Source organism: Pyrgilauda ruficollis, unplaced genomic scaffold (genome assembly GCF_017590135.1).
Source record: "Pyrgilauda ruficollis isolate IOZ18807 unplaced genomic scaffold, ASM1759013v1 scaffold39, whole genome shotgun sequence".
NCBI lineage: Eukaryota > Metazoa > Chordata > Aves > Passeriformes > Passeridae > Pyrgilauda > Pyrgilauda ruficollis.
The window spans coordinates 6308933-6323819 of NW_024525378.1; the positions used below are offsets into that span (position 1 = coordinate 6308933).

The window sequence follows — 14887 nt, forward strand, 5'->3', positions numbered from 1 at the left end:
ACCCACTCTATTAGACAGAAAGACAAAATAAATTCCCTAGTGGCTCCAAGCCCTGGGGGTCCAAGGTTGAAACCAGCTTTCTGAGACACATTTTCATAAAGAAAATTTAGTTCCTATCTAAGAGGGTGGAGGGTTTCAGAAAAGGGAAGAACCTGGGAGGAGTTACTTCATCACCTATGGCTCTAGCTGGGGATTCTTGTCAGTCATGCTAAATTGCTAAACGCATAAAAATTGTGTCTGCTAATTTGCTAAACACATAAAAATTGTGTCTGCTAGTTTGCTAAACACATAAAAATTGTGTTCATCTCTGGCACTTTCCATCTGGTGTTTTGTGCACTGTAAGGATCCTAAAAGGAACCTCTATCATCACCCAACTCTGTCTTGTGCTTTTAGGACCACTCAAACAGCATCAAGAGCACTTTGTCAGCAGTATGCTGATAAAAAAAAAATCACCAAATTCTTGCTCATTAGCCAGATGAAACAATGCCAGAGGCTGAAACTTCATGAGGAGCCCCAGGAGTACTAAAGGCAGGGGTGGCTGGGATACACACTACACACCTTGGGGTACAAATTAAAAAAGAAAAGAGAAATGAAGGCATTTCCTGCAATGAGAAGTGCAGGGAAGAAGGCAAGCAAGAAATGAAGAAAGGAAGAAAGCCAGGAATTACTTTCTTGCTGCCTTTCTTGATCTCTTTAGGCATTGCAGCCATGGGAGAGCTCTGAGCCCGGACAGTGACGCTGGTAACAACACACAGGACCTCGGTGATTTCAGGCACTGAAAGCCAATACTGAGCTTCTCAGTAAATCCTTCCACAGCCAAAGAGGACAGACAGAGGGAGGGCAACACCGGAGCAGTGGGATCTCACTGAGATCCAGCACACAGCCAGTCACTGGGCTTGGAGCTGACACAGCATCTGAAATCACACGTGGAGGAAACAGAACCTCATTTGTGCCACAGACTGACAAAATTCTGCCCCTCTGTGCCACTCTGGTACTGATATTTACTTGGTGACCCATACACTTCTCATTCTTAGTTTTACATATCTGTCAATCCATTTAATTATGTTTCTTTAATGGATTAAATACACAGCAGGTGCTCTTGAGAACTTGATCTGAGAGCTGTCTTGATTCAGAAATTTACCTTAGTACATTTGTCCATTGTGATCAACAATGAAGATGGTTTAAAGCTTTTGTTGCACACTTGTTAAAACGTAGCAATGGCTTAAAATGGGGTACCACCAGGAAAAAAAAAGGTTACCATATTAATAATTAAGATAACAGGACTTAATTTCCAATTACACTCCTTTACATGTCATTTAGATAAATTTTATGTGGACAAAAAAATCTTATGTCTTTGTTTTCATTTCCTTTACTAATACTGCTGCCTTACATAAAGGGATAAAATAACTAATGTAACAAAAAAAAAAAATCTGTATAAAATGTCTTTTACTGTCCCATAGTAGCTTCAGAACTAAAGCACATTTTGAGTCAGACTGAAAAATGAGAAGAGCTGACAGAGAACTCAGGTCTAAAATCTGTATTCCAGTGTCTGGTAGTGTTGCTATTCAGAGTGATGCCAAACTGATTTTTGCCTTTATATATTCTCTATATTCTTTACATATATATTTGTAGCTCTGTAGCCTATTATTGTATTCATAGCTAGCATTTTACCCACTCTATTAGACAGAAAGACAAAATAAATTCCCTAGTGGCTCCAAGCCCTGGGGGTCCAAGGTTGAAACCAGCTTTCTGAGACACATTTTCATAAAGAAAATTTAGTTCCTATCTAAGAGGGTGGAGGGTTTCAGAAAAGGGAAGAACCTGGGAGGAGTTACTTCATCACCTATGGCTCTAGCTGGGGATTCTTGTCAGTCATGCTAAATTGCTAAACACATAAAAATTGTGTCTGCTAATTTGCTAAACACATAAAAATTGTGTCTGCTAGTTTGCTAAACACATAAAAATTGTGTTCATCTCTGGCACTTTCCATCTGGTGTTTTGTGCACTGTAAGGATCCTAAAAGGAACCTCTATCATCACCCAACTCTGTCTTGTGCTTTTAGGACCACTCAAACAGCATCAAGAGCACTTTGTCAGCAGTATGCTGATAAAAAAAAAATCACCAAATTCTTGCTCATTAGCCAGATGAAACAATGCCAGAGGCTGAAACTTCATGAGGAGCCCCAGGAGTACTAAAGGCAGGGGTGGCTGGGATACACACTACACACCTTGGGGTACAAATTAAAAAAGAAAAGAGAAATGAAGGCATTTCCTGCAATGAGAAGTGCAGGGAAGAAGGCAAGCAAGAAATGAAGAAAGGAAGAAAGCCAGGAATTACTTTCTTGCTGCCTTTCTTGATCTCTTTAGGCATTGCAGCCATGGGAGAGCTCTGAGCCCGGACAGTGACGCTGGTAACAACACACAGGACCTCGGTGATTTCAGGCACTGAAAGCCAATACTGAGCTTCTCAGTAAATCCTTCCACAGCCAAAGAGGACAGACAGAGGGAGGGCAACACCGGAGCAGTGGGATCTCACTATAAAGGGAACCTCTATCATCACCCAACTCTGTCTTGTGCTTTTAGGACCACTCAAACAGCATCAAGAGCACTTTGTCAGCAGTATGCTGACAAAAAAAAAATCACCAAATTCTTTCTCATTAGCCAGATGAAACAATGCCAGAGGGTGAAACTTCATGAGGAGCCCCAGGAGTACTAAAGGCAGGGGTGGCTGGGATACACACTACACACCTTGGGGTACAAATTAAAAAAGAAAAGAGAAATGAAGGCATTTCCTGCAATGAGAAGTGCAGGGAAGAAGGCAAGCAAGAAATGAAGAAAGGAAGAAAGCCAGGAATTACTTTCTTGCTGCCTTTCTTGATCTCTTTAGGCATTGCAGCCATGGGAGAGCTCTGAGCCCGGACAGTGACGCTGGTAACAACACACAGGACCTCGGTGATTTCAGGCACTGAAAGCCAATACTGAGCTTCTCAGTAAATCCTTCCACAGCCAAAGAGGACAGACAGAGGGAGGGCAACACCGGAGCAGTGGGATCTCACTGAGATCCAGCACACAGCCAGTCACTGGGCTTGGAGCTGACACAGCATCTGAAATCACACGTGGAGGAAACAGAACCTCATTTGTGCCACAGACTGACAAAATTCTGCCCCTCTGTGCCACTCTGGTACTGATATTTATTTGGTGACCCATACACTTCTCATTCTTAGTTTTACATATCTGTCAATCCATTTAATTATGTTTCTTTAATGGATTAAATACACAGCAGGTGCTCTTGAGAACTTGATCTGAGAGCTGTCTTGATTCAGAAATTTACCTTAGTACATTTGCCCATTGTGATCAACAATGAAGATGGTTTAAAGCTTTTGTTGCACACTTGTTAAAACGTAGCAATGGCTTAAAATGGGGTACCACCAGGAAAAAAAAAGGTTACCATATTAATAATTAAGATAACAGGACTTAATTTCCAATTACACTCCTTTACATGTCATTTAGATAAATTTTATGTGGACAAAAAAAATCTTATGTCTTTGTTTTCATTACCTTTACTAATACTACTGCCTTACATAAAGGGATAAAATAACTAATGTAACAAAAAAAAAAAATCTGTATAAAATGTCTTTTACTGTCCCATAGTAGCTTCAGAACTAAAGCACATTTTGAGTCAGACTGAAAAATGAGAAGAGCTGACAGAGAACTCAGTTCTCTTAAGAAAGCTGGGGCTTCTATGAAAAACCAAAATCATATCACAGAATTAGTATGTCCACAGGCTGGGAGAGACAGAGAGAGAGAGGGAGAGAGAGAGAAATGACCTTAGATGAGAGATCACACCATGTCTGTACTTTCAGTAATTCTGACTACAGCTTCTGGTGTAGTTACACATGGTCATTCTCCACAGAAAAAACTCTTGGTAAATCAATTTGATAAAGCATCAAGAGCTCCAGTTCTATGCATTTTAATCCCAAATAGAAAATAAAAAGGTTTGGGGGACTCATTAGTTCCCCACAGTGTCACAGACCTTTGGGGTAGCTCATATCCTTTCTTGAAACTCTGGTTCTCCTCATCTAAAAGCTGAACTAATAACAGAAACCAGATGAATTTTCCTTTGTGGACACAAACAAAAGAAACTTGGGAAATATTAAATAATTTTTGTGAAAGAATCAAATAGGAAAAGTTTCAGGATGTAGTTTTTCCAATGACTGTTTCAAACACTTCTTTTCTTTGACTAACTGAGGTTCTCAGCCCTAAAAATTTAGGGTGTTGTTTTCCTCTTCCTGGCAGTTTTGCTCTGCAGAAACCAATGGAAGGGAGAAAAGCAAGTCCTTAGTTTTGGTCAGCCATTATCCAGGGAGCTGGTGAAATTGAGGGCTTTGACTGCAAAGAGAGAGGGCAGAACTTCTCTTGTGTCTTCAAATTTGAGACACTCTGAAAACAAATCCTTATGGGCTTTGAAAACCCAGGTTCCAGAGATTAAAGCCCCCAAAATCAAAGTTTGCAAATGATTCAAAAAGCAAATTCAAGCCACATGCAGCTGTTTCACCTGGAGACAGTCACTGCTTGATGTGCTGATAACAAAACAGAACACATAAATCAGCACCACATTCATTCAAAACTCTTGAAATTAATTCTTACTGGCAGCAAGAAACACCTGATCCTGAGACACCATGAAAATTATCTTAATAGGAGAAGGCAAACAAACACTAAAACCATCTAACACTGGTACTGAGATGTAGGTGGGAGCTGTATTTTAACAGCTGAACTTCATTGCTCTGTTCAAAACAATCACAAATACATCATTTACTGCATCTAATTTGTCTAACTAAGCAAAGCTGGATTTCCCATCTCGTGAATCAGTGTTATATAGATGCAATACAGTCAGAAAGGGGAATTAAACCACCAGCTTTACTACCAAAACATCAGACAGAAGAGAACTGACACATGAGCACACACAGAGCCAGCCATCAACAGGATACACAGCTGCCCAGACTAAACCTGCATGTTCCTAAGTGCTAAATATGGGGAAAATATAAATCCAGGTCAAGGAAAAAATTGGGAAAAATATAAATCCAGGTCAAGCCTACCTCCAGGAACAGCAGACAAGCTATCCCATACCTCTGTGTCTACACAATCAAGTCCAGTGCTTGTATTATTTTGAGGCTTAGGAAACTCTTGGCCTCAAAACATTTCAGTATTCCTAACCCACAATCCCAACAAACCCCACACACCCCCACCACTCTCTGTTCTCCCTGGAAATGCAGATCCAGCACTGGCTCCAGCACAGAGTCCACTGTCCAAGTGCAGAAGCTGCTTTAACACTGGCTGAAATGCAACTTTTCAAGCAGTAAGTAGATGTGCTCATTTACAATGTACCCCCAGGTGTAGCCATGGTATTTTCTGAAAAATCCTTTTGCCAGGATTTTTCTCCTGAGGAGCTGAGGAGGCTCAGGAAAGAAATGTAAACAATAATTATCTGCTGCTGTGGAATGCAGCAGGTGCAACTGTGATTGTGCAGGTTGGTTGTTTCTAATTAATGGCCAATCACAATCAGCTGGCTCTGACTCTCTGGGTGTCACCAGCTTTTGTTATTCATTCCATTCCTGTTCCTTCTAGCCTCCTGATGGATCTTTTCTTTCTATTCTTTTAGTATAGTTTTAGTATATCATTTTAATATAATATACATCATAATATAATAAATCAGCCTTCTGGAAGATGGAGTCAAGGTTCAGATCCCTTCCCTCAACCCCAGCCAGGTGACATCCCAGTCCCCTGTCCTGCACGGGTGTGCTCTCCAGGACTGTGCACCACGCTGCAGGACAAAGCCAGCGTGCAAAGCTCACTGTTACAGAACAAAACACGGCTGTGTGCACACTCAAACTGCCCCTCACAGCAGGGAAAGGCCACGGGGCAGTCTGGACTGAGCCACTGCAGAGGCCAAGCAGGGCAGATGGAGGGAACATGAATTTAAAGGAAGCTCCACAAACAGGAGCATTTTCAGGCTGTTTGAGTTTGCAAATGAAGGCAGCATCACACAGGGCAGAACCAACACCCAGAGACAAAAGTGAGTGAGCAGGGGCAGCATCACAAATTCTTTCACTGTTTCTAACGGAGGGTCACAATCACACCTCCAACACTTCCACGGGTGTGACAGACTGGATGCACTCCCATCTATCAAGAGACATTTTGAATTCAACACTGGCTCCAACCTGCATCCACCAGAGAGATCTAACATGGGTCACTCAATCCACAGCACTACCTTTCCTCTGTTTATAGTGTGGAACAGGCTTGCTGTAATTTATTTCAGGATAAATTAAGGAAATGTTTATGATGTCTTGAGTTTGAAGGCAAAGTAGGAAAAATCTTGAATTTGCCCTATTTGGTATAAAGTTTGGCACCTAGTGTTCTATAGTCACTGGATTAGTTTATTTTTAAATTAGCATTTCCAATAATGGAAATTATGTGACCAGTTCCATTCAGTTGACCCTACAGATACATAACCCAAAGCTAAAGTCATGCTAAATCATGCTTGCAATATTCCTCTCCTTGTTTAAAAAGTGTATTCATGTATTTGATTTAATAAATAATGTATTTAATATAAAAGTAAGTGAATGCCAAGAAGCTGCACAAACCAAATTCATTCTCTCAAGTTAGATCCCTAAAATACATTAGAGGCAGAACTTCTGTTTCAGAAAATTTAAAGCAAAATAAATCAGTTTTATTGTTTTCAGACACAGAAAGTAAGATTGGTCTATAAAGTTCAAACAAATCACACTATGTGAAGTAGTTTGGTTTAGTACAATTTAAAAATTCTAAAATGCTTTTTTGGTTTATTTCCAGAAAACTTGGAATAGTAGAGGTAAGCAAAATATGCAACCATTTTAAGGCATTATCTAGCTCATTGATGAATTAAATCTCATTTTACTTTAAGATTTTTTTCACATTCAAAGTTACTCTGATGTACTACATTCTGTAGCTACATACATTGCACTGAGAATAAACTAAATTTTTAAAATTTTTACAAATCATTGAGGAACTCAAGTTTAACTCACTAGAAAACTGTGTCATGTTTCAAATATCTGAAAATAAACATATTTGTGCCACTCCACTGAGCCAGGCCCTTCACAGGCCAGTTCCTCAGCTGGCATTCAGAGTTAATGCCACACTGGTTCTCAGCTGAGCTGGCAGATGCCCTAAAGGTCCTGCACACAGGACTTCATCCAGCCTAGCTGGGACAGTCCATGCAGCTGCTCAGTAGCTGTAAAAGGCAAAAAATGCAAAGTGAACACAGTGACTGTACAAACTCAGATCTGTATATATTAGCTGCTCACTGAAGTGCATGACTACGAAAACTGGGGGAAATCTGTCCAAAGATTTATTTTTATCCAAATTGCTTTGTTTCTGAGCTGTTTCCACGTGCTGTGTCCATCCCTTCCCCTGGGCAATCAAGTCATGATCCAGAGTGTTGAGGGAGTGGGGTCTGAACTGAGAGCTGCTGCCTGGTGTCCTGGTTTGCTCTGCTGAACCTCAGTGAGCCAAGTGAGGCAGGTGTAGAAACTTGTCAGTTCTGGCTTTTCCTGACACTCTGGACACCGAGTCCTGGAATCCAAACAAAGGGGATATTAATCAAAGAATGCCACAGTGACTTTTCCCATTCTGATGAAGACTGCTGAGCTGAACAGGCTTTTGCTCAGCTCCACTTGCTTTTCTGCCTCTGCACACCAATCAGCAGAAGGAACACATTTCCCACTAGTGATAAGGAGATACTCCTCCAGGCACTTTTGTTTGCCCTCAATAATCACACCCTTTAGAGATGGGGCTGCAATTTCCATTTGTGCAATTCCCAACATCTCCTGGGACTCCAGAGGCTGTGCTTACCAGGTGAGGACAGGGAGAAGGCTTCTCTTCCAGTGAGGCTCTCAGATCCAAACTGCTGAGCAGGGTGCTGCTGGAAGGAACCATGTTTTCCCAGCCAGCCATGCAATGCTGTGAAAAGAGATGGGAATGCTTTTCCTTTTTTATCTATTGTGGCCTGTTATTATTTAGAAGTAACTTCTGCACAGGGAGGTTTAAGTGAGTAATTAATCTATCATTTCTGAGGAGTTTTATATGACTAACAGGAAATAAATGAAATCTCAAATAAAGGAGAATTAAACAGTTGTCCCCTCTTCCAGCTTTCTAAACTGATCTCCCAGTTTGTGAACTCAAGCACCTGACCCCTCTGAACCTGTCTCAACTGACTCATCCAGTTCCCTAAACCGCAGAACTAAACTTCCTCCCACCTCTTCCCTGGAAATCTCCAGGCCTGGGCTAGGTTAAATTAACAATGCTGCCTGCAGCATTGACTACTGGCTGGAATACAGGACCACAGATACAACACCAGTTTTAAATCCACCCTTGCCACTCCTGATTTTGTGAATACTTTATAGACACTTGCCTTTCAGACTCCTTAGCATGTGTGGAAACAAACACAGGTACTCTTAGCTATGGTTCACTGTGTTGAGAGGCCAATGCCTGGAGCAAGTCAGCCAAATCTCCACATGGCATTTTCTTTTGTGCAGTGTAAAGCATTAGAAATATGTCATGCACTTTATGTCACTCACACAAAGGCACGAACTCAGAACACACCAAAGGATGTTCTGGCTATCTCAAATGCTATCTCTCTTGATATGCATCTGGCTGATGCATATCAAAAATTTTAGTGGAAACTCTGCCAAGGGAATGAGTCCCAGATTCTCTTTCCTTCTTGCTATACAGCAAGGACCAGCTGGGGTTGTGCCATCAGCAGGAAGAGAGCAACTTACCGAGGGCAGGGCAAGATCATCCGCTGGCTCAAAGCTCCTCCTGCGGTGGGCTTTGTACTTGTGGGCTGGCAAAAGGGCAGACCTGGGAATGCTGACCCTGGAACCACACAAGGGGAGTAACTAACTACACCTCTGCCAAGGCACAGGGCATCTGCATGCCTTCCCACTCAGAATCCAAGGGTCTAACCCCAAAGTGAACCAAGTGAACCATTCTGGATTAGGGCAGTAGACACTTTACATGTACATTCAGATTCTGGTTCAAATTCAGACAAAACATGCATTTCTCATTGATTTCAAGACTGTTTGTGCTTATAGAAAAGATCAGTAAGGAGTTTTTAAGCAAGAGATCTCTGCCTTGAAAACAGCAACCTTCTACAGAACTGTTGGGACGCTCTTTTCTCCTTCACCTGATCAGATTCTCTTCTCTATTGTTTCTTTCTCTATTGTTTCTATTTGTGCACATCACAAAGCAATGATTCTTATGAACCTGACATAGGCTGGCTCCTCCAGTGTCCCTGGGGGCTGTTGGCTACGTGGGATCTTACACACAGGGCAGGCAGATTCTGCATCCGCAGGGATGGTGAAGAGGCGCTGGTTTAATCCATAACAGTAAACACCTGCACAGAGCAACAAACCTTCATCATGGCTCTTGTTTGTCACAAGGTCCCTGAACCCAGCCAAAAAAGCTGTGTTCTATCACAGCACCACATCTGCATTCTATAAAAAGAGCTGCTTTTCCTGAAATATCTTATACATTTCCTGTCCCCAAGTAAGTTCCTAAAAAGCAAAACCAAAACTTCAACCTCTTCAATTTAGAAACAGAACATGAGCCAATTACAAGAAACCCTAACAAATTAAAACGACACTGAGAGTGGATCCCTAGAAGACTCAAGTATCTTTGGAGTAGGATGTTGAATCTGGTTGAAAAGCTGCAGCTGAAAATAACACATTCTTGCTGGTCTTGCATGATGTGGTGCTCTCTCAGGATGACAGGCAAAGACTGCTTAGTTGTTGATTCACAGAAATTGCATTAGGAAGAAATATGATCTTACACTTATGAGAACCAATTATCAAATCCAGTTCTTCTTCAGGACTGGTGCAATCCAGAGCCTCAGGCCTAAAGAAACACACAAGAAAATCAGTTAGTGACAGAGGGACTGGCCCTCTGGACAGCACTGCCTCTTCCAAGCACACATGACTGAGAGGTAAATAAAGACCCTCAAAGCCATGCCTGCAATGCCCTGCTCCAATCAGATTATGCTTATCAATACTACAGGGATTACTAAGGGACTGAACATTGCTGCTTCAGCCCTTCCCCACTGCCACTTACTCCAGGTGCTGCTGATGAATACAGGTTTCTCTGTTGGACTGTCGGAACTCGTGCAGCTCAGCAAAGTATTGCTCAGATTTTTCTGTTACTGGAGACTTTGTATCAAGAAGCCCTGAGAAGACCAAGGAAAGAGAAGAGTTCAGTGATTTACAAAATTTGGGAAATTACCAAAGCAAGCCTCACAAGATACAGTCAAAACAAAATAATGATAATGAGAAGGGCAGAACATCATGTCAAGCCAGAGGATTACTGTGTGGTTTGGGTCCCTTATTGCATTCATCCATTCCAGGTATTTGGTATCCCTTCTGGCCTCACCAGGCTTCACCATTTGCTGCCTGAATTCCCATATCACTGCCACTTCACCACTCCAGGTAAGCACAGGTCACCTCCAGTCTGGAGAGGGGCCTCAGACAAAGCTGCAGCCCCTTTGCTGGGACCAGCTCATTGGCCCCAGGACAGCAGTTCCATCACACCCCAAAGGGGTCATAAACTGTGTTTTAACTCTAAATATCACCACAACACACTGAGAGCTTTGCTTCAGAGTTAGGATTCACCTGCAATCCAGTCATAGCCCAGTAAAGGATGGGCAGACCAGCTGCTGACAGGTATGGCATCTTCTTCAGGGTCAGACTGAAAAGTCACATGACGAGCTTCCTTCTGAAAGAAAACAATTCAGAACGACTTCCTAATCACCTGGCAGGACATTCAAAGGTACAGCTGAGGAGACAACCCAAAGCTGTTCAGATGGGACAGCTGTGGCTTAGTTTGAGACTGGATTCCATCCATGCCTCTACCAGTAATCTGCTGACCAGCTCTTTGTCCTGTCAGTAAATAAAACAGAAAGAGGAGGCAGGGACTTGCCCAAGTAAGGCAGGATTTTTCAGAGCTTTAAACAAAATGCTGAGCTGCATCACACACTGCCAAAGATGAGACAACCTGGGCTGCTATGGAGGATGATCACAGCCAGGGCCTGCCCTGCATGCCTAAGGAGACAAACTGTGGAACAGCAGCACTGCCCCTGCCTGCTCTCCCTCAGCATGTGGATGACATATGCAAAAGACAGACAACACTTCACAGTGAAGTGTTAGGGATTTCTGGATCTCAGTTCACTGGCTAAGGAAAGCAGGGCTTGAACAAACTGCCAACAGCCCCTGGCTGCTTTAGCTGGGAACAGTTCTGACCCCAACTTCCAATTTACACAGTGGGAACAGGTAACATTCACCTGGCCCTTCCTCCTCATCACTCTGTTGACTTAGGAAAATAAGAAAAGCATTGGTTTAACATTTACCTTCGGCTGTTTGGATGGAGACATCAGCAGGGCTGATTTAGGGACACGGGGCTCTTTGGTGACCACCTGCTTCTTACTGGTGTCTTTGTTTTGTGATGGCCCTGGATGACTTTTCCCATGGAAACCACGCAGCAGAGCAGAGTGTTTTCTGTTCTCTCCATGTCCCAGGAAGAAGGATTTTTTCTCTGGACTTCCTTGAGCACCACCATCCCCATCCACTCTGGAGACTTCTCTGCCACACGTAGTGACTGCTGACACTGGCACAACACTCTTCCCTTTCCCAGGAAGGTTGGAATTGAGGCCTGCTCCTTCCTGTGCCTTTGCTTGCTGTTGCTGTAGCCCTCTGGCACTGCTGCTGTGTTTAAGAGATGAGCTGAGGGCTGGGCCACCTCTGGATTCCACAGACACCATTATTCCAGGGTCAGCTGTAGATTTTACTGCATCAGCCTCATTTTCCTTCTGTAAGGACAGACTCTCTTAACACGTATCATCAGCCAGACTACAAATACCTTTTGTAAGAACATTTCACTCACTAAATCAACCTCTCATTCTAGTCTGTTCACTCCTTTAAATTCCTGCAGGGGAAAAACAAAAGTCCTGGAGAGTATAAGAAAGAGATCCACTTCCAGCTAAATGCAGCTTTTCCTGATCTGAGGAACCATTGAACTTTCAGCCCTTGTGCTTAGAAGAAACAAAAGGATTTTGTTCAACAATGGTCATTCCTATCTTAGGAGAAGAAACTTGCCTTTCTTAGGCAGAACTGATCTCCAAACCCTTTACCAGAAGAACAGATAGAGTAAACAATAACCAAAGGACTTTTCTAACAGACTCTATATTCCACATACCACTTTCTAAGAGCTCTTTCATGTCCATGTGTCTCCTTGACCACAGCAAACCATAGGCAGAGCTGCAGTCTGTCATAGGGGCCCGTTTGCTCCCTGAATTTCTAGCACATACACCACACATACCACTCTGCTGGACAAGGGGATCCATCTCTCAGCAGCTGGACTGCCATGAAGAGCTGCTGGAAGGCGTTTCTTGCTGGGAAGTCCTTTTCTGATCTCCTCCTGCTTTATTCTCAGCCTTTGCAGAAGCTCCTGGTTGGCCTGGCGCAGCCTGTTCAGGAGCTCTGAGTCCATCCTACAAAAACATTTTAATGTAATTAAAGAAGAAGAGTGAACTACATAAATTCATGACATTAGAAGCAGACACACTTTCAGGGGACTTTTCCTAAAAAAATACTTACAGCTGTTGAAATGTTGATTCTTGCTCCTGAGAAATCAGCCAGTCTCAAAACTCCTTACGCTCAGAACCAGCACGAGATGCTTCTCTCCCCTTGGACATACTGCCAAATATTTTGCACTCAGAAACTGGGAGCTGACTTAATGGAGAAAAGAAACTCTGACAGAGAAAACAGTAAACACGAAAAATTCACACCAAAAAGCTAAATAAGCTAAAAATTCACATCAAAAAGCTACACAAAATTTGGTTTAGAGGTCGTTATTTAGGACACACTTATGCAATTCTGCTGTAATGCTCTTTTGAAGCATTGAAATTTATATTGTGATAACACCAGGATGCTTGTAAGTTTAAAATATAACTAATTACATGAATATATCTGCTACATCCAAAAGAAATACAGAGTCAAAGCTGTCTTCCATGTTCCCTGGGCAGGAAGGCTCCAAAAAGGCTCAACTACGATTCAGAACTACAGTTCAGGCAATTCCAATCCCACAAATTAAATTAAATCCCACAAAGGGATGCCCTTTTATTAGAAGAGGGAGGTGAAAAGGAGTTAATAAACAGATAAATAAATAAAACCTAGTTTGATTGAAAGGCTGTCACACTGTTCAACATCTTTACAATATCACAAGCTCCTCTAAATTTGCAGAAAGTGGATTTTTAAATAAAACAGCTGCAAACCCTAAACCCAAGCTCCCACACTGCTTTTGACTAGACTGATAAATTATGTTCTCAAGAAAACTATTTGTTTCTCTGTGACCTTTTCTAAAGGATCCCTAAAACCTTCTGCAAAGCTCATCTAATTTGGTTTTGCATCTGCTACCTTGGCAACTGGACATGAGGAACCAAATGCACATGTGATACAGTAGTGGGAGGAATCAAGAGCAGTGCTAACTATCAACAAACTACAACACCTCTTTGTTACAAAAATAAGGGAGAGGTGCACTACAAAACGTAAAATAGAAATATCAGTGTTGAGGCACTAAATTTGAGACAATTTAAAAAAAAAAACAGTAGTTCTCACAGCCTTCACAGGACAAAGCTAATAGATTTGATAAGCATCCACTCATCATTGCTCATCAGAAAGCAAATACTCGGAAAATAACATCAGTCAAGGGACTTTCTGGAAGGGTTTTACCAGATGAGGTCCACTCTTGGCATAATCTACAGGTCCTTCATGTCCAGCCCCGGGGTCTCAGGTTTATGTAACTGCTGTAATTTGAAATCTTTCTGAAAAGGAGCTTCGCCTCCCGCAGTTAGCAATAAACAACGGTTGTCTCGGGAGCTGAGCTTCCTCCCTGCGAGGAGATTGCTCAGCACCCCGCGCTGCTCCTGCACAGACGCGCTGCTCCGGGCCTGCCGCGGTCACGAGCGAGAGAGCCCGAGCATTTTAAACTCCCCTTTCCGACCCAAGAGGCCGGTCCGGCAGCCGGCAGACACCGCTGAACTCCTCCCTCCCTCCCGGGCAGTGCGGGCAGCCCGCGAGTCCCGCCAGGCCCTGCGGCTCCGGGGCTGAGCGTTCCGAGTCCCCGCGTTTCCCGGCCCACCTGCGCCGCCCCGGGGGAAGCCCGCCCGGCTCCGGCAGTCGGGGGATGCCCGCCCGGCTCCGGCCGCCGCTGGGATTCCCCCGGGCGGCCCCGGCGCGGCCGTTCGAGCGGGCGGGCCCGGCCCACGGCTCCCGGCATGCGCGGGGCCTGCCCGGCCCGGCCGCGGGCTGCAGGAGGCGGGGTGGAGCTGGGGACAGAGCCCCGGCACCATCCTGCGGGGCCTGCCCGGCCCGGCCCGGCTTCAGGAGGCGGGGTAGAGCTCGGGACAGAGCCCCTGCCCGGCCCGGCCGCGGACTGCAGGTGCCGGGTGGAGCTGGGGACAGAGCCCCGGCACCATCCTGCGGGGCCTGCCCGGCCCGGCCCGGCCGCAGGAGGCGGGTGGAGCTCGGGACAGAGCCCCGGCACCATCCTGCGGGGCCTGCCCGGCCGGAGGCTGCAGGAGGCGGGGTAGAGCTCGAGACACAGCCCCGACTCGATCCTGCGGGGCCTGCCCGGCCGGAGGCTACAGGAGGCAGGGTAGTGCTCGGGACAGAGTCCCTGCCCGGCCTGCAGGTGCCGGGTAGAGCTCGGGACACAGCCCTGGCACCACCCTGCCCCCAGCGCTCCGTGTCAAAAGGGACACGTACCCCCAGCACCCCCAGAGCCCAAAGGAGTTGTTTTGAAAACTC

At 44.3% G+C, this 14887-nt stretch overlaps 1 protein-coding gene across 10 annotated transcripts; it reads right to left on the reverse strand.

Annotated features, from left to right (window-relative positions):
• Nucleotides 1-6704: 6704 nt before the first annotated feature.
• LOC121358387 (migration and invasion inhibitory protein) lies at nucleotides 6705-14401 on the reverse strand. 10 transcript variants are annotated; one of them, XM_041476531.1, is made up of 12 exons: nucleotides 14220-14401; nucleotides 13811-13884; nucleotides 12677-12775; nucleotides 12399-12570; nucleotides 11431-11889; nucleotides 10697-10799; nucleotides 10143-10254; nucleotides 9865-9929; nucleotides 9300-9429; nucleotides 8813-8909; nucleotides 7887-7994; nucleotides 6705-7607 (listed from the first exon to the last, which is right to left on the reverse strand). In XM_041476531.1, the coding sequence occupies exons 4-12, from the start codon at nucleotides 12567-12569 to the stop codon at nucleotides 7536-7538; spliced, it is 1317 nt and encodes a 438-aa protein (XP_041332465.1). In that variant the 5' UTR covers nucleotide 12570; nucleotides 12677-12775; nucleotides 13811-13884; nucleotides 14220-14401; the 3' UTR covers nucleotides 6705-7535. The 10 variants fall into 10 exon arrangements, with proteins under 10 accessions (XP_041332465.1, XP_041332461.1, XP_041332466.1 ...); XM_041476527.1 differs by having other exon boundaries at nucleotides 12677-12831; nucleotides 14220-14400; XM_041476532.1 differs by lacking the exon at nucleotides 13811-13884.
• Between the last annotated feature and the right edge of the window lie 486 nt (nucleotides 14402-14887).

Coding starts and splice junctions, on each gene's coding strand:
- LOC121358387 (XM_041476532.1), bottom strand. CDS start 12,569: ATGGACTCAGAGCTCCTGAACAGGCTGCGCCAGGCCAACCAGGAGCTT. Junction 10,255..10,696: donor GGGCTATGACTGGATTGCAG/GTGAATCCTAAC, acceptor TGGTCTTCTCAG/GGCTTCTTGATACAAAGTCT. Junction 9,430..9,864: donor GATAATTGGTTCTCATAAGT/GTAAGATCATAT, acceptor TGCTCTGTGCAG/GTGTTTACTGTTATGGATTA.